This window comes from Phyllostomus discolor, chromosome 5, assembly GCF_004126475.2.
Source record: "Phyllostomus discolor isolate MPI-MPIP mPhyDis1 chromosome 5, mPhyDis1.pri.v3, whole genome shotgun sequence".
NCBI classification, from domain to species: domain Eukaryota; kingdom Metazoa; phylum Chordata; class Mammalia; order Chiroptera; family Phyllostomidae; genus Phyllostomus; species Phyllostomus discolor.
Window position 1 is genome coordinate 23130297 of NC_040907.2, and position 17773 is coordinate 23148069.

General features: G+C 50.9%; 1 protein-coding gene and 1 long non-coding RNA gene across 6 annotated transcripts in view; one reads left to right on the top strand and one right to left on the bottom strand.

Annotated features, from left to right (window-relative positions):
• The first annotated feature begins 3216 nt into the window (after positions 1-3216).
• Positions 3217-4137, top strand: LOC118500562. Its single transcript, XR_004903132.1, has 2 exons — positions 3217-3378; positions 3609-4137. It is a non-coding gene; the product is annotated as an uncharacterized LOC118500562 (long non-coding RNA).
• Positions 4138-5065: 928 nt separating this feature from the next.
• Positions 5066-17773, bottom strand: part of KIAA0319L (KIAA0319 like) — a 98280-nt gene continuing 85572 nt past the window's right edge. For all 5 annotated transcript variants that reach the window (XM_028511761.2, XM_028511763.2, XM_028511762.2 and 2 more), the window contains 5 exons: positions 14134-14276; positions 12948-13070; positions 12310-12400; positions 11184-11275; positions 5066-5795 (listed from right to left, as the gene is read on the bottom strand). In XM_028511761.2, coding sequence (XP_028367562.2) covers positions 5608-5795; positions 11184-11275; positions 12310-12400; positions 12948-13070; positions 14134-14276 — 637 coding nt within the window. In that variant the 3' untranslated portion in view covers positions 5066-5607. The remainder of the gene's footprint in view (positions 5796-11183; positions 11276-12309; positions 12401-12947; positions 13071-14133; positions 14277-17773) is intronic.

Here is a 17773-nt window from a genome sequence, read left to right on the forward strand (position 1 = left end):
TTGTTTATTCTCCATATATTTGAGTTTTTTCTGACTTTCTTCTGGTTGATTTCCAGTTTACCACCATTTGTAGTCAGAAAATTTGCTTGGAATTATATGTTGTCTTAAATAGATCAAGACTTGCCCCGGCTTGTGTGCCTCAGTGGATTGAACATTGGCCTGAATGAACTGAAGGGTCATCGGTTTGATTCCTGGTCAGGACACACGCTTGGTTGCAGGCCAGGTCCCCAGTTGGGGGCGTGTCCGAGGCAACCAATTAATGTTTCTCTCCCTTACTTTCTTCCTACCTTACCCTCCGTCTGAAAAGAAATAAAATCTTTTAAAAATAAATATATTAAGACTTGTTTTGTGCCCCAATATAAGGTTTATCCTAGAGAATTTTCCTAGTGTACTTGAGAATGTGTATTCTGCCATTTTGGGAAGGAAAGTTCTAGACTATCAGTTAAGTCTATTTGGTCTCATGTGTCATTTAAGACTGATATTTCCTTACTGACTTTCTTTTAGGGTGATCTGTCCATTGCTGTCCATTGTATTCAGGTCCCCTGCTAAATTGTACTTTTATCAGTTTTTCCTTTTAGGTCTGTGAGTGAATTATGTATTTTGGTGCTCTCGTCATGTTGGGTGCATATATATTTGTGTGTTATTGTCTTGTTGATGAGTTGTCCCTTTATCATGACAGAATGACCATCTTTGTCTCTGGTTACCTTTTTACTTTGAAATATATTTTGTCTGATATAAGTACTGCTACACCCATTTTTCCTTGGATGTTTGTTTGAAGTATCATCTTCTATCCCTTCACTTTGAGCCTGTGTTTGTCTTTGGATCTGTCTCCCACAAGTAACACATTGTTGGGATTTGTGTTTTAATATGTACCACTATTATTCTGTGCCTTTTCATTGGTGACTTTAGTCCATTTACAATTAGGGTGATTATTGATAGGTGAAACTTAAACCCACAGACATTTTTTTCTTTTGTTTGTTTTTGTATCTCCATAGTTATTCCCCCTTGTGATTGTTTCTGCTATTTTAGTTCAGTGGTTTTTCTATGATTTTTTTTTCTCCATTTCCTCTTTAAGTTTGAAATCTTAGCTCTGGATTTTTGTTCTATGGTTACCATTAGGTTTGTGTAAAATTCTTCAAACCTATTCAAGTTATTTTCCTCCTTTGCTTTTATGATTTTTGTGGTCACAAACTATCCCTTTTTATGTTATGCATTCATTACCAAATTATAGTGGTTAATAGTTATTTTTTCAGTGCCCACATCCATTTCCCCCTCCTTGAACCTTTGTTATAATTGTTCAATGTCCTGTTCTGAAGTAGATAGATGGTCAGGTTCCTGCTTCTGTTAGTCATCATGCTCAGTCTTGTATACTTTTCTTTTTTTGTTCCCAATAAAAGTGCTCCTTTCAACGATTCTTATGATTTAGGTCTGACAGCTGTAAATTCTCAGCTTTTGCCTGATAAAGCCTTTATTTCTAAAGAATAACTTGCTGGATATATTATACTTGGCTGATGGTTCTGCTCTTTCAGTATTTTGAATATTTCCTTTCATTTGCTCCTGTCTTACAATGTTCTACTCTGAAGTCTAATCTAATAGGGTTTCTTTGTAGATCAGTCTTTTTCCCCAGGCTGCCTTGAGAATTCTTTGTCATTGATTTTTGACAGTTTGAATAAAATGTGTCATAAAGGTAGTCTTTTTGCATTGATATAATTAGATGTTATTTATGTTCACTTCTTCTATTATAAAGTGCAGTTCTTTCCAGAGGCTTGGAAAGTGTTCTCTTCAGTTATTTCTTTGAGTAGTCTCTTCTGGTATACCCATTATCCTTACATTGCTCCTTCTAATGTAATTAGGTCGTCTTCACAGAGTCCTTCCATTTTAAATTCTTAGTTCTCCCTCCTGGGTCATTTCTAGATTGCCGTCTCTGAGCTCTCGTTTCTCTTTCCATCTGCCTGCGCTGCTGTTTCCAGTGTTCTCTCGTGTGTTCCTCATCCCACCCATTGAGTTCTCTTCAGCTCCAGAGTTTCTTAGTATAGTTTCAGTCTCTTAGTAAGAGGACCCCTTTTCTTCATTAGCTCGTTGAACTGCCTCTCAGCTTTCTCGTTTATCATTGAGTTTTTTCACAGCTGCAATCTTAAATTCCCTGACATTTAAATCACCATCTTCCTGTCTTCCATGACTTTGAGTTTGGTTTCTGGAGACTTTGCTTTTTCTTTCTGTATTCCCAAAGTACCTTGGTTGGTCATGGTATTTAATGGATTATTTTTCTATTTGAGGTAGTGACCTCTTCTTTAAATACTGTTTGCTTTCATCTCAGCAGATTGATAGGTAAGTACCTTTATTTTCCAGTAGATGGTGTTACAGAGCTAGTTTTTGTTTTTTTCTTACCTGCAGTATTTGTGCCTCTGGGATCACAATAGTGGCATTGCTTTGGTTAAGGAAGTGACATTTACCTACTCGCCTGTGTTAAGGAGCACCCCCACTGTGGTGTGGGAACATGGCAGATGGTGAAGTGGGTTTTGTGAGCTCCCAGAGCTACCTCCTCTTCACTAATCGCTGCTGTCCCTACTCTCTTGGGGGGTGTCTCCCCTGCCTCTACCAGGCTGTGCTAGGATGTGTGGGGCAACAGAAGCAAGTTTGTGATTTCACAACTACCCCCCTGCCTGCAATGGCTGTCAGTACCACTGTGCTGCTTAAGGTGGCAGACATTGGAAGTGACTGTTGTGGGGGCCAGAGCTGAGGCGTCATTGTCAACCCTGGCAATGAACTTGAGCCCAGGGAGGCCTGTGACAGAGGGCCTGGGCCTATAATATTAACCTAAGTTGTTGGTTTTTTTTTTTTTTAATGCACTGGCTAGTACAGTAATTTATTTCTCTCATAATAATTCAACAGCCATCTGATAGGGCAGTTCCTTCTAGATGGTGGTTCAGGGTGAGGCTCCCTCTGTCTTGTCTCCACCATGGCCTCAGTGTCCCCCAAGTGCTCTTCTGTTCTGGAAGGGGAGCGGGAGTCACCCAGAAAATGTAATGGGCCAGGGCTGAAGATGGGACACCGCTCTTATGCCCATATTGTGGAGAGGTCTGGAGATGTAGATGAGCTGTGTGTCCTGAAAAGGACCCTGGTTTGGTGAACAGTTGATCTCTGCCACACCCAGCTCCAAGGGCCTCTCCCTGAGGTGGTTAAGAGGTACTGGGTGTCTGGGTACTCATTCCTGCAGGTCTTGAGGCTGAGCTGCTAAGCGTTATTCCCTACTCATCAAGGGCATGGTGTGACTGTACAAATTATCTGAGGAATTAATAAAAGATCAGTTAAATGTTCAAAAACCAAAACCTTCTGGATGTGGGTTCCAGGTACCAGTGCGGTTTAAAAGTTGCTCAGGTCCTGGCTGGCGTAGCTCAGTGGATTGAGCACGGGCTGCGAACCAAAGCATCGCAGCTTCAATTCCCAGTCAGGGCACATGCCTGGGTTGCAGGCCATGACCCCCAGCAACCGCACATTGATGTTTCTCTCTCTTTCTCCCTCCCTTCCCTCTCTAAAAATAAATAAATAAAATCTTTAAAAAAAAATTTTTTAAATCTCACAATTAAGTAAAACAAAAAGTGGCCCAGGTGATTCTTTTAAGCAGCCTTCGTGGGAACCACAGGTGTTGATGCACAAAAACGTGCTGGTTAGCTTAGACTCGAGGGGGGAGGGAAATCTGAAGTGTAGTTTGAACCTACACTGCGAATTGGATGGAAAGTTGGCCGAGACCTGTCCTTCCCATGAACTTTACTTTTTTTGCCTTGTGAGCCAAAAAGCCTGATAAATACCTTTCAAAGTCAAACCTGAACAACTCAGAGCTCTTCTTTGGGGGTGGGGGCGCACAGGAATGGCAGCCATAGCCCCAGTGCTGGAAATCTTGGAAACTGGGTAGCCGCCACCACCACCAAGCACAAACTAGGGGGTTAGGTAAGTGGAAGGGGTTATAACAGTGGCCTGGGCTTAACCAAAGACTGTATAGGGGCCTGATCTCCTGAAACTCTTTTCTAGGGGCTGATGGCCCAATTTCACCCACCTTTTTTCCATACCTGTTTTTGGAGAGTTAATTATCAGTGTGTGTGTGACCACCTCTTCAGCTCCTTCCACTTACCAGGTGGACCAAAGGGAAGCTGGAAGAACAAGAATCAGTCTTCCCCCCAAACAGGAAGGCCAAGGCTGCAGCCTTCAGCCCTAGGGGTTTTGAGTTTTGCTTCCTGGTAAGTTTCCTCTCTGCACACAGTACCCAGTGGGGTTCCAGAAATGAGAGGATGCCCTCTGTTTGGTGTTCTTTCTAGCAAGGGCCCATAGCCTGGGCATTAGGCCCTGGAGCGAGGGGGAGCTATAGGTGTGTGAGAAAGGACAGCAAACCCCTCCCAGAAAGCCAGAGCAGCTGGCATCAGGGCCAGGAGTGACACCATCCTCCACCAACAGCCACAGCGCTGATGCCACTCCTGGGACTTCCCTGCTGGAGGAAGGTTCCCTTCACAGGGACGCACAGATAGCTGCACCCGTGATACAGGTCAGTGATGGAGCACAAAGCAGCACACTCAGCACACACAGGTACAATTAAATAGCATGTTTAATCATCTCACAACAGGCAGTAGTGTAGTAGTATAAACTGTAAGTTTCTTTTTAAAAAGTCACTCCCCCAAAGCTCCCATTCCTTAACAGCCAGACACAATGGCTGAGGAAATGGCCGGAGGGAATCAGGAAGTCCAAGGAGCTGAACGTCTTTCCAATTCAAGGTTGCCTCAGAGCAGCCAAGAGCTCTACAAGGAGCTGATGCACGCATACACACTCCAGTGTGCACACACACGCAAGAGACAAGAAGACAGTCGGACATAGAGGAGAACACGGTGGGACAGTCACACACATGCGCTTTCATGCCATAACATTCCAGTCTAGCTGTGGCTGTCTCCTCTGGGCACAGGGACTGGTGGCCTGATCCCTGAAGCAGCCAGCACTGTTCAGGAGAGGGAGAGGCAGCCTATGTCCAACCCAGCTGCTCTGACGACAGCCAGTTCTCCCCTAATCTTGGGCCTGACACCGCTTCTGCACTACCAGCCTGCCATCTGCAGTGAGCAGGAAGGGTGCCACTTCTCTGGCCCTGGCGAGACGGTCCGCTCCATCCCAGAGAAGAGAACGAAGAACGTGGAGCAGGCTCTTGGAGTCAGGAGGCTGGTGGTGCTTGGTTCTGTACCTAGGTTGTGTGGGGCACAGCCAGGCCTCACTGGGCAGGTGCCCTGGGAGCAGCAGCAATACCATCAGAGCTGGCTGTGTCCACCCTCGGAGCAGGGAGGGGTTTGCAAAAAAAAAAGGAGGCCCTGAGGTGAGGATATTTTGGAGGGGGGTGGCTACCAGATGAGTATAAAGAGGAAACCTCTTCATTCACAGCTTTGTTCAGGGGTTCCTGGAGAATGTCTCTGGATGCAGGTGCTAGCAGCTCCGGTTGGGGATGACGGGGGGAGTGACCAGCAGATGCTGGGAGAACAGCTGCCCACTGAAATGGGAAGTGTGAGAACCAGCCTGGCAACGCTCTGGACCCTGGCACTGCCAACCCTCCCCTGAGGAGACAGACCAGGTGGCTGGCTATAAGATCTCCTCTCGTGGGCTCCTGGCCTTAAGCGGGGTCTGTCCGTTGGGCACGGAGCCATTCTGACCATGCAGGAGCTTGCCCTTCTCTCTGTCTGGCCAAGTGAAGATGGCATCATCGCTGTCCAGCTCGGACTCGGAGTGCATCAGGCTGCTGCTCAGCACTGGGCCTTTCTGTTTGATGCCTGCGAGGGAGAGAGGGGACCCGAGAATTAGGAGCCACATCCTTCCCCAGCCTGAAGAGGAGCAGAGGGACTGGGAGGGGCAGATGGGAAGGAGGCTTCCTGAGTGCTCTTGGTGGCTGCTTATTGGGACAGCCCCATAAGGGGTGTCTATAAACTGGCCATCAACAAACAGTTCCAATGCTGATTGTTTATCTCCAGTAGCTTTGATTAATGCCACCCAATGATATTTTCTCTCTCTCTCAAATGTGCTATGTCTTATCTCCCTGTATGGACAGAGTGACATTCTCAAGGCAGGAAATTACAACAGAGAACAGAAGCTCTAAAGAATGAGCTTCCACGGTGCCCTGGCTCGGTATGGATGTGATGTGCTTGCCAGAGTGCCTGACACTGACAGAGGATATGACTTTCACTCTATGGGGATGTTTGCTCGGGCTTCACTGAGCTGGCACCGGAGGTGGGACAGCAGGCACAGGGCTCAGGAGGCTCTCCCTGCTGGGAGAGCCCGATTGGAGTAGAGGTTCTCAGAAATAGCCCCAAGCCATCAGCTCATCGGACCACACAAACAAGGACCCGTAAGAAGCACCTGAGATCAGAAAAGATGTCAGATTCTGCAAGCCATGGAGGTTACCTTCAGTTCTATGCCTATGGCTGCAGAGGCCACGCTGCACAGTGTGGTCTGGCGATGGCTTTAGGGCAGATCCCATCCCACAGCAAGATGGCTGCCCCCTGGCTGGTACCAGTACTATTCCAGAGAAAGCAAAAGGAAGGCTGAGAGAGCAGGACTGCAGAGGGGAATTGCCAACAGCGAGAACCCTGCTCGGCAGTGCTCTGGCCCCTGGCACTGCCCACCCCCAGCAGAAAGGAGCTACCTCCTTTCTCTATAAGGTAACCAGTAGTCAGGTGAAGTGTGAACCCTCATCATCTGACAATCACGCTCCCTCCCCTGGTCCCACCCAGAGCCCCAGAAAACAAATGTCCTGAGATGATTCTCAGCCATTGTGCCCCTTCCTGGCCAGACATGACTGAAGGCTGTGAATGCTGGGGGCAGCCAGACTCTTGACGGCATCTGTCACCCAGGAACCACACCCTGCAGACCATCTCAGGGGTCCTGTTCTAGGACGTGACTGCAGAGAGCTCCACCTCCCACTGAGTCTCAGGATGGCGGAGCTGCAGGGCCAAAGAAGAGTGCTACTCGCATCCAGGGCTTCTACAAAGTGGGGGCTGTGGCCAGCATAAGAACCAGGCCCAGGGAAGGCTCAAGGTCCTCAAAACCCCTGCTGTGCTCCTACAGAGTAAATACCCCTGCTTCTCCGTGACTTCGGGGGCTTTCTCCTCCCAGTCCCCACTGGAAGCGTCCCTTCTTCCCCACCGCCCTTCTGGGTCAACGCTGCAGAAGATGGGAGTCGGGGAAGGGAAGCAAATGCTCCCTGCTCCACAGTACACAGCACTCACCCAGGGCCCCCCACCGCGGATTCCTGCTCTGCTTGAAGAGCTGAGTGGACTTCCCCCACTGAACAATGCAAGCTGAGAAACTGCTAACTTCAGTGGGAGCTGAAGAGACACACCTATCACAAAGCAAGTGCCTTCCTAGGTCTACACCTAACAGAAATCCATGCCTGTGTCCGCTCAAGGACAAGGAAGAGGGACATTCACAGCAGCACTCCTCATGACAGCCAAAAATGGAAAGAAAGCAATTGCCCACCAACAGTATCCCTGACCAATTAAAATATTCACAGTGGAAATTACACAGCAGTGAGAATGAACGAACTATTGCTAAACCTAATATGGATGAATGTCATAAATGTAATGTCGAGTGAAAGGAGCCCAACACATTGATTCTGTTGGTATAAACTACTCCAAGACACCAGAAATGGTCGGTGGGGGTGGCTGGAGAGAAGCACAAAGGCACTTCTGGGGCGCTGATTACATGGGCCTGTTCACTTGTGAAAATTCATTGAGCTGTGTTGACAATTTTCTGTACATACTAGGTTGAACCACAAAAAAACTGCCATTTTTATTGGCCAGATAGTAATTTCACACAGTTCAACCTAATATACTTCAATAGAATGGTTTTAAAAAGATCAATAGAGTAGCAAAACAAAATCATAAACAACGGCTGCCAAATGTGAACCAATCTCCCGAGCCGGGCGTCCCCCACGATCCGCCTGGCAGCCTCTGGGCCCAACGGCTCGCCCAGCCCGGGCCGTGCTACTTCCGCAGCCGCTCTGCATCCAGGCTCCGCCTGGCTCCCAGCAACGCTTCTACACACGTCCTCTTCCTCTGCAACACACCACCGCACTCGACTCGCCCTTCCAGCTCAGCATCTTCAGTGCCACGCCGTATGCAATACCGTCTCGAATCCTACGAGTGACTGCCCTGGGCTGTGCCCGCTAATCCACAAAGTCCAGAACAGGAGCCAGGGGTTCTGGCCTGGTCAGACCCACCCCAAATCCAGAGGCACCCGCACGGCCCCCTCAGCTGGACACCTTCCTCCAGAGAAGGGCCTGCTGAGCCTCATCTAGTTCCGCCCTAGTTACATAGATGGGACTGCCACCCTGTGGCTCTCCCTTGCCACCCTCCCCTTTCACAAGAAGCCTGCTTTGGTTCTGCCTTTCAGCCCAGCACTTCTTGGCACCAGCAGCTAGCTTTCCCTCCCTCCCGCCTCAAAAGAGGTGTCTGCCCTTCTCCCTCCATCCTCAATGTCTTCTGCATCTCTGCCCAGACTTGCTCCCTGAGAGAAACCCGTCCAATAAAGCTTTGCTTTCCAACCCCCATTCTGCTGCTTCTCCACTTTTCATCGCTCAACCTCCACAAGGACTTTTAAATATTTAATGTCTCCGTTTCCTCACTGCCTGCTTCCTCCCTCCATAACCTGCACTTTCATTTCTGCCGTCACCCACCACTGCTTGGGCTCTGCAGGTGACCAGAAACCGAACCAGTGTGTGGGCAGTTCTGGCCCTGCAGCAGCAAACTGCTGGCCACACACTAGTGACGCCCCTCCCCCTCTTTGAGGACCAGCCTTAGGCTCCTCAGCCCTGGGCTCTTCTCCCTCCACATTCTCCCCAGGAGGGGTCTGATCCACTTGGGTGTTTCTGACTCTCACCTGCAGGTAGATTTCTCCGCTGACACTTCTAGTCCTAACTGCTCTCTGCTCAATTCAGTGTAATTCATCTTCTCTTACCCAAACCATCAACTGCACCGAATGTCCTAATTCTGTCAACAGTGCTGCCATTCTCTGTCTCAGGTTGGAAGTCAGCCGTGACCTTGCCCGTCCCTGCGGTCCAAGAACACTATGCTGTTCAAGCCATCACTACCTCCTCCTCCGGCCATCACGGCAATCCTGCTGGCCTGCACCTGTAATCTCTCCTCTGCAGTCAGTAAAAAACATTGTCATTAGACTAAATTTCTGAAGCCAGAGCTTTCAATATGTCACTTCTCATCGCCATCAAAATAAATGCTTAATTCCTTAGGTTGATGTGCGGCTCTTTCCCCAATCTGGTCCTCGATCTTCCAGCCTCACTTCCTCGTCCTCATTCATTCCTGCCCCAAACCACATGCTTGATCTCCATTTCTTCCAGGCTGCCTCAGCTCAGAGTAACATTGCCCGCCTCACAGGTGCCCAAACAAGTGGCCTGGGGGCCACCCTCTACTTCTGTCTCTCACACCCCTCAGCCAACACAGCACGGACCTTGTCACGTCTCCCCCCAAACCCAATCCAGAAGCTGCCGGCCCCTCTGTCCCACCACCTCTACCACTGACCCTCCCCTCACTACTCCTGCCCTCTTCCGTTCCTCCACACAGCAGCCACAGCTGTCTTTTCAAAATGTAAATCACACCGCATCGTTTGCCCCTTAAAAATTATTGGTGGCTCCCCATTGCTCGTAGAAGGAGGCCACAGCAAGTTCCCCGCTCCCTGTCCAGCCTCAGGCCACCCGCCTTCTCGCCAGTGCCTGTCTACCTCCTCAGATGCTCTCCGCCCTTTCCAGCAGCTGGGCCTTCGCCCGCTGGGCCCTGGAGTGCTGCTTCCCAGCCTTCACGTGTCTAACTCCTCGTCCCTCGGGTCTCGGGTCTGCCGTTCATTCTTTAGAAAGACCTTCCGTGGTCACGTCTGTGTGTGTGTGTGTGTGCGCGCGCGAGTGTCTGTGTCAATCCGTTTTCCCAGATTCCCTGCCCTCAAGAATTTCACTGACCGGGAGGGAGACAAACGCATCACTAATAAAATATAGACGTGCTGAACTGACGGGGAAAGGTGAGCGCGACTTCAAGTAGCAGGTTAAGGGAGGGTTGAGAGGGAGCTTTCTGGACAGAGACATGAACCAGGAGGAGAGAGCAGAAGGAAGGAGGAGCTCGGAGAAGCAAACTGCTGTCCCACCACGGCCGTGCCCACCGGACCTGAAGTGTGCCACTGAAGGACTTGGGGGGGGGGGGGTGCGCGGTCAGAGCAGCATGAAGACAACCGTGGCTGCTGTGCGGAGGGCGGCCTGTGCACATTCTGACCTCCAGGCCTCCGCTCCCAGCATCTGCGGGCGGATGCCCTGGCTGCACGTCTCGGTTTACCGCCCGCCAGCTCCAGGCCCCACCCCACCGCGCTCTCTAACCGAGCTGCCCGGGTGTGGAGCCCAGGCGGCCAGTGGCCATTTGTCTTCAGGTGAGCCTTTCCTCCCTCACGTGACTGAAACTCTGAGGAGGAGGCCTGTCTTACAACTCTTTCTTTTCCCTACTGCCTCTCCTAATGATGAATAATTATTTGGAATAGAAATAGTTACATTCAGAAAGTTTAGAAAGAGCTCTACGAAGCATCCAGCCCCCCAAGACAGACAATGCCTGTGCTGCGGCATCCATGAGGGACGGAGCCGGTGACTGAGCCCGGCGAGGAGGGGCCTCTCCCGACCCGGCTCTCGCAGGCCCGTCCCCTGTCCCCCGTCCCGGGGCAGCAGGGCGCCTGCCCTCCGCCTGCGCTCGGTCCAGGAGGTCCAGGACGGAGCCGCGGGCCTGCCGGAAACACTGGAGAGGAGGCGCTCTGACCTCATCACTGCCTCGCCTTGCTGGCCAAAAGGAGAGACCACAGTCCCCTGAGCCTGACTGCAGGGGCAGCCTGAAAAGCTGAACTCCAGGACAGGATCCTGAGGGGACCGAGCAGGCAAAGGAACGGAACAGGCCTAGCCAAGCTCTGCCGAGGAGTGAGCCCGGCCACCAGGGCTGGTCCTCAGCCGTGCCTGCCAGCACAGGGCCCTGCCCACCCTCGGCCTTCCTCAGGGGTGGACAGAAGGCTCTTCCAGCACAAACAGTGGCTAATGATGCATTTAGGAGGGAACCAGTGACGGCAACTCTTCCCAGGGAGAGTACGCAAATGTAGGTGCCCCCGGCCCCCGCTCCCCAGGCCACTACCTGCTCGGGGGGTTGGCTTCAGTTCCAGGCTTTCCTGGTCCGTGGCGTCCAGGATCTTGTACTTGCTTTTTCTCTTGGGCTTTCCTTTTTGCCTGAAAAACACAGGGCCCTCCGCTGCTCAGGAGAGGGGCTGTGTGTAAGATGCAGGCAGCCCACCACCGAAGGCGGCCACTGCAACCTGCTCCTCAAACAGGCCTTACCAGCTCTGGGAAGAGGCAAGGGAAATATGAGTGTCTTGGCCTGGACTCACCGGTCCCAAGTGGCACTGATGGACAGATTGGTTAAAAATGGAGAGACTGAAAATCCTGTGCTGAGGGGTGTGGGGGAGAGAAGCAAGCATTAAACCAAAAAAGCTGTGAATGGTGGTTGTCTTAGGTTGGTGGGAATTTTTAAAAATTCTTTGAGTTTTCTCAAGTTTTACGTGTGGTGATAGCAGGGGACTCCCAGCGGTGCCACCTGCTAACCGTGCCCATGGGTGAGGGATATCATTTTCCTATCTGTAAGGTGAGAAAAGGGTGTCGTGCGTATTAAAACACAGTATCTATAAAGTGTTATCGTGGTGCTTGGCACACAGTAAATGTAGAAATAATACTTATTAATAATGAAAAACATGCAGTAAGCATCACCATTAAATATTATAAGACCAGATAGGAAGACCAAATGAAACAACCCGTAACACTTAACCCCGACCAACCTAAGACTACAACTACGTGAAAGCATGTGGACACGTGAATCCCTTCTAGGAAGGAAGGAAGGCAGGAAAAAAGGAAGAACTCAGGTGCTAAGGTGGCGGGGCTGAGCTACTGAGTGCTGAAAGACTATGCCCTGGAGGTGTGATCAAGGTCCACACCCACTCCCACCCACTCCCACCCTGGCCATACTCCCCACATTGCAAATCACCGTGCTGACAGCCACTGGCTGCAGGAGTGTGCTTCCGCCCTCAGCGGTGTCCAAGGCGGGGAAAGCCTTGGTGCGCAAGCCTTGGCTGGGCCAAACCACTACAGCAGTGACGGGAAGGGAGGAACCCAGGACTCAGCGCCTCCCCCATGGAACGGGCCGGTATCTCTCTGATGAATGACTACGGGACTAGAAGCCCGAATGAATTTCTAAGGAGAACCCATCTTACCTTTTACAACAACAGACCAGAGTCCAGGACAGGGTTCCCAAGGCAACAACAATGACGAAGCAAGCGATGATAACATATAACACGCTCCACTCTGCCAAGAAAAATGAAAGTCGGGTGTGGAGAGAGGCTGGAGGGAGGTCTGGCCCAAGGTGGGGCCATTCCCTAGTAGATCAGAAGGACCCCAGGGCTCCCCAGGGAAGGTGAGACCTCAGAGTCTAAGGAACTGTAGCTTTAACCCTGTCTCTTCTCTGAGACCCTGGGGCAGTGGGGCAGAGGAAGGAGCTTTCACAGCTTTAACAGAGGGAGTGGGGTTCGGGGGGAAAGAAAGCAGAAGGCTCCCAGGAGGCTGTGGCGTGCAGGCACCCCGGAAAGACGGCAGGCCTTGGGGCCGGTCTGGTTTGGGCTGCGATTCGCAGTTGGTGTGACTTAAGTTTGGTTCTTATACCACTGCTTCAGAGCTTCCCTCTAACCTTGGGCAAGTGCGGAGGAAAGAAGTAAAAATCCTCTGCAAACAGAAAATACACAAAGTTCTTGTCTCCGCTTGCTCATCTGCCTCGGAAACACCAACACCCACTCACTCAACGCAGAACCGCATTCGGTGCCAAGTCAGCTGGCTCGGTGCCAAGCGGAATACTCACCACAGTTGCTGTCTCCATCCCTCAGCTGCACCTTGATGAAATTCTCCATCCAGAAAGGGTCACAGATGCAGCGTTTGGTGAACGAGTCACAGTGGCCGTGGTCTGAACAGTTCAGCTGGCACGCTGACCACGGTGGCAAAGAGATACAAGACAGCAGGGGTCAGAGCCAGAGGAAAGCCCGCTCCCAGTGCCTATGTGCCGGGGAGCACCCGGTCGGTGGCCCGGGGTGCAGTGCCCCGGGATTACCATCCTGGTTGGGTGGGACTGGAGCAGTGGGAAAAGCCACTGGAACTCGGTTCCAGCCTGTTTCCACCTGGTTCATTCTGTGTGCCAGCAGGTGTTAACATTTCTCATCCTGCAGATGCCCTTCTCGGAATAATTTAATTGGCGAAATTATTATTGCCAAAATAAAATGTGTAGTATTACAAAGGAAAGTAATTACATTGAACATGTTTTTAATACCTAAGAATATGATTTTTAAAATAATATATGTGTGCTTTTATTAAAACATGAAGCAGCACCCTGGTCAGTGTGGCTCAGTCGGTTGGAGCATCATCCCATAAACTGAAAGGTCAGGGGTTCAATTCCTGATCAGGGCACATTTCTAGGTTTTGAGTTCGGTCCCTGAGTCGGGGCACATAGAGAGGCAACCATCAGTGTTCCTCTCCCTTTGTCTCCCTCCCTTCCCCTCTCTCTAAGCTCAGTGAGCATGTCCTCCAGTGAGGATTCAAAAAAAAAAAGAATGAAACAAAGGAACAGCAAGATCTGGAAGTGGATCTAATAACTGGTAACTCTGAGGGAGTGATGAGTAAGACAATTTCAGCAGGTTGTGCGACAGAAAATCATCTGCGACTCCATTGCCTCGAAGTCACAGGCTGCATTAATGATACTGTAGTCTGTTGCCTACTTTCATAATTGAGGGCAATAATCAAGTTCGGTTAGTGGTTAATGAAAAGAAGAATGTAATTTCTCCCCAAACATACAGCCCCTCTGAACCCTATCTCAGGGGCCCACAGACCCCAGGTTAAGAGCCTCGACCAGTCAGGACTCTCCTGGTCATGACAGTCGGGGGAAGAGGTTATCTCGGTGTTCCTGGGCACAGCGGGTGAAGGCAGAGGACGGGGGGAATGACGGGTGAGGGTGGCCACTGGGCAGGCTCTTGTTCCCGACACCCCAGCATACTCACTGACAGTGTAGATTTCCAGGGCTCTGAACACCAGAAAGTCTGCCTTTTGCTTCCGCAGCTCATTCTTGAGCATCGCTGCCACCTCGTAGCCTTTGAGGATCTGGTGGGGAGGCTCATTTTGAACAAAAAATACCATCTTGGTGCTGTAGAGACATGCAGCAGTACGTATGAATGAGCCGGAGCTGTCACCAACGACAGCGGTAGCTAAGTACCTTCTGCTTAAGCCAGGGCCTGCGCTGAGAATTACATGCATTCTCTCCCAGCAAGCCAGTGAGAAAGGGTTACAGCGTCAGCCCCATTTCAGAGGACAGCACTGGGCTCAGAGGTGTTAAGTAACTTGCCCAAGGTCACACAGTTAATGATGGCAGAGCCAGATCCCAACCCTGATGTCCCTGACTCCACAGCCTGTGCTTTTAGAATGCCCTACGCCGCCCCAGCTAACAAGACAACCCATGCCAAACAGGTAACCGCAGGTCAGGAAAATGGGGATTTGGTTATGACGACATCCCTGCTACCATTAACAGCTGAGACTGTGGTGCTGTTGGGTTTGTGCGTGGGTTTCTTATAAGCCAAACCACAATGCTTTGTAAAATGTAAATAATGAGATGGCATCCAAGAATTATCCATTAGCCAAAATGATCGTTACTATGACAGCAACAAGAAAGACTCCACAATGGGGTGGCTGGTACAAGTTTATGTCACTCCATGCTCAGAACCTGCTTCCTGTCAATTTCTGTCCGAGGCAGACCACGTCTAAACTCACACCTGGGTGGCACCACACCTGTCTCCGGCTTGGCCTCAATTTTGGGTGCCCTGCTTCTTGACTTCATGTTCGTCTCACAGACGGACCTTCCCAACTCCGGGAGTCACACTGGGTTCATAGCGGCGCCCAACACACGGACCCACGGAGGCACACGGCACAGCTGGGGGGGACCAGCTGCTCACAGGGTAAGTCCATTTATTCCCAAAGTGCTATGTAAACAGCATCATTTTCTGTGTGGCATGACATACAAGTCTGGGAAGCACTGGCAGGAAAGACATTCTAGAAGCCAGCTGCAGAAGGCTAACAATGGGGTATCACAAATTCCAGAATCAAGAAACAAATCTTTACATAGAAGGTCTGTGGTCCATTTCTCATTATCTTCTGTAGTTATCTAATCCATGCTTATAGTTTCGACTTCTGTCTATATACCAGTAAATCTCAAATCTTTATCTCCCCTCCCCATGCCGCTGCTGAATGACCATATCTACCTGCAAATGCTTGCCAGAATATCTACCCCAGACCGTCCACAGGCACCTCAAATCCAACATGTCTCAAAGTAAATGCATAATAACCACTCACTGAGCACTCCCTGTGTGGCAGGGACTACACAAACGCTGTCTTATCGGACCCTCTGTAACAGCCTACAAAATGGGAACCCGCACCTCGCAAGAGACACAACAGGTTTGGGGAGGTGAAGCACCGTGTCTGGGAAGGGCCACACTTTCCCCACTGTAATATATGAACTAGCTCCCTCCAATGACCCAATCCCTCCAGAGTTCCTCAGCTAAGCCAAGCCAGTCGAAGCCAGAAACCCAGCCACCCGATGCTGCTCTCTCCCTCAGGCCCCCAGCGACACCCAGCCTGCGAGCATGCCCTTCCTCACTGTTCTCACCAGCACGGTTTGTGTCTGGCCTGTTCCCACCAGCCTGGGTGGGTCCAAGCAGCCACTTCCCCTGCCTGCCCCTCCCTGCTGAGCAGAGCTCACAAAGAAAGTCCTGGTCCCCATGCTGCCTCGGACCCAGGGAACCCCAGCTGTACCTTAGGTCCACTGGGAGCTTTCAGACTGTTGGTGCCAAGACCTCGCTCTAGACCGAGAGCACCGTCATCTCTGGGGTGAGGTGGGGGTAGTGGCGTGTTCATGAAAGCCCCAGGTGATCAATTCTCTGACGTAGCCCAAGCCGGGAACCACCGATCTCGATCTCGTCGCGTGTCTCTAACCTCGGCTGAGACCCCAGTATGGCTCAGGGCCGGCACCCTTTCCAGGCGCTGCTGTCCCCAACCTTTCCCACTTTCCGTGGGCTGCCCACCTCACTCCCACCGCCTCACAGCAGATGGGCCCGTCTCCAGTTTCAGAGACAAAACAGGATGCTGGTACCCACGGTCTGAAACTCGATGCTCGCTCCCTCTGCATTCGCCCACAACAGCACGTCTTCCCTCCTTTCCCGTCTCCAGGGTGCTGCTCCGGCTCGGTCCCCCAGGCCTATGTCCATTGACAACCCCCTCACCAAACTCTGCCTTCTGCGTCTCCTCTGTGCCTGTCCCTCAGTCTATAAAAATGTGCAAGTATTTCCTGTCTTTAAAAAGTGTTCTGTTCCTGACTGGCATAGCTCATGGACTGAGCGCAGGCTGTGAACCAAAGCGTCGCAGGTTCGATTCCCAGTCAGGGCACATGTCTGGGTTGCAGGCTACGGCCTCCAGCAACCGCACGTTGATGTTTCTCTCTCTCTCTCTCTTTCTCCCTCCCTTCCCTCTCTAAAAATAAATAAATACAATCTTTTTTAAAAAAGTGTTCTGTTGATATCCCCCAAATTCTTTTCAGCACCAACCTCTTCAAAAAGGTGTTGTTATACTCACCATCTCTGTATCTCTTCAAACCATGCGATGAATTTGTCCTCTGCCCCCAACATCTAAGTAAAATGCTCTCACCATCACACACCTACAACCTTGCTGGGCACCTGCATCTGAATCCCTTGGCAGCCCAACCCCCCTTAACTTCCAGACCAGCTCCACCTGGCTCCCCCCACCGCTCTGACTGCTCTTTCTCAGTTTCCTTTGCCGCCTCTTCTTTCTAAGCTTCCCCCTTAAATATGGCTGCTCTCCAGAGCTCTGTCCTTGGCCCTCTCGACACCCCCAGTGTGACTACTCATCTGTCCTCACAGCTTTGGCTCCTGCTCTTGTTCCCGACTTCTGGCTTTTCCTCCACCCCAAGTTCCAGCCTGTACTGGCTATGATCTGCTAAAACATCTCCCTAAGTCGCCCTGAACAGAACAGTCAAAACTGCCTCATTCTTGGAAACGGCATTCTTCTGTGTCCTGGCTTCAGTCAGCGGCACTCACCACCTGTTCAGGCCTCCAAACCAAAGCCTCGTGTTTGATACCTCACTCATCCCCAAAGTCCCATCGATTCGATTCACCTCTGAATTTTGTTTTAATCTCTTCTCTTCCTCTTCCATTTCCATCGCTGCTACCTCCATTCACCACCTTTTTACTAGACTGGCCCAGGAGCATCCTGATGGACCTCCCAGCCGTCAGCCTCTCCCTCTTTTAGCCTGGCCCTCCCACTGCTGAACTCCCTTAGAAATCATGGTAATTTCCTTGCTTCACAAACAAAACAAACAAAAACGTCACACGCACGAAGAACTACTCGAGTCCTCCTGCCCTAACGATTAACACTGAACCCCTGGCTTGCATGTGACCTTCCTCAGTCGGCACAGCCAGTACTGCCCTCCCCCGCGCTCCGGGCCCAGGGAGCTCTCTGAACCCAGTGACTCTCCAGAGGAGCTGCTGTCCTCCCTCCCGCAGGCCCACTGTGCACGCTGAGACCCGTTCTGAGTTCCTCCCACGCTTGACCAGTGCAAGCTTTGCCGCTCGTGGAAAA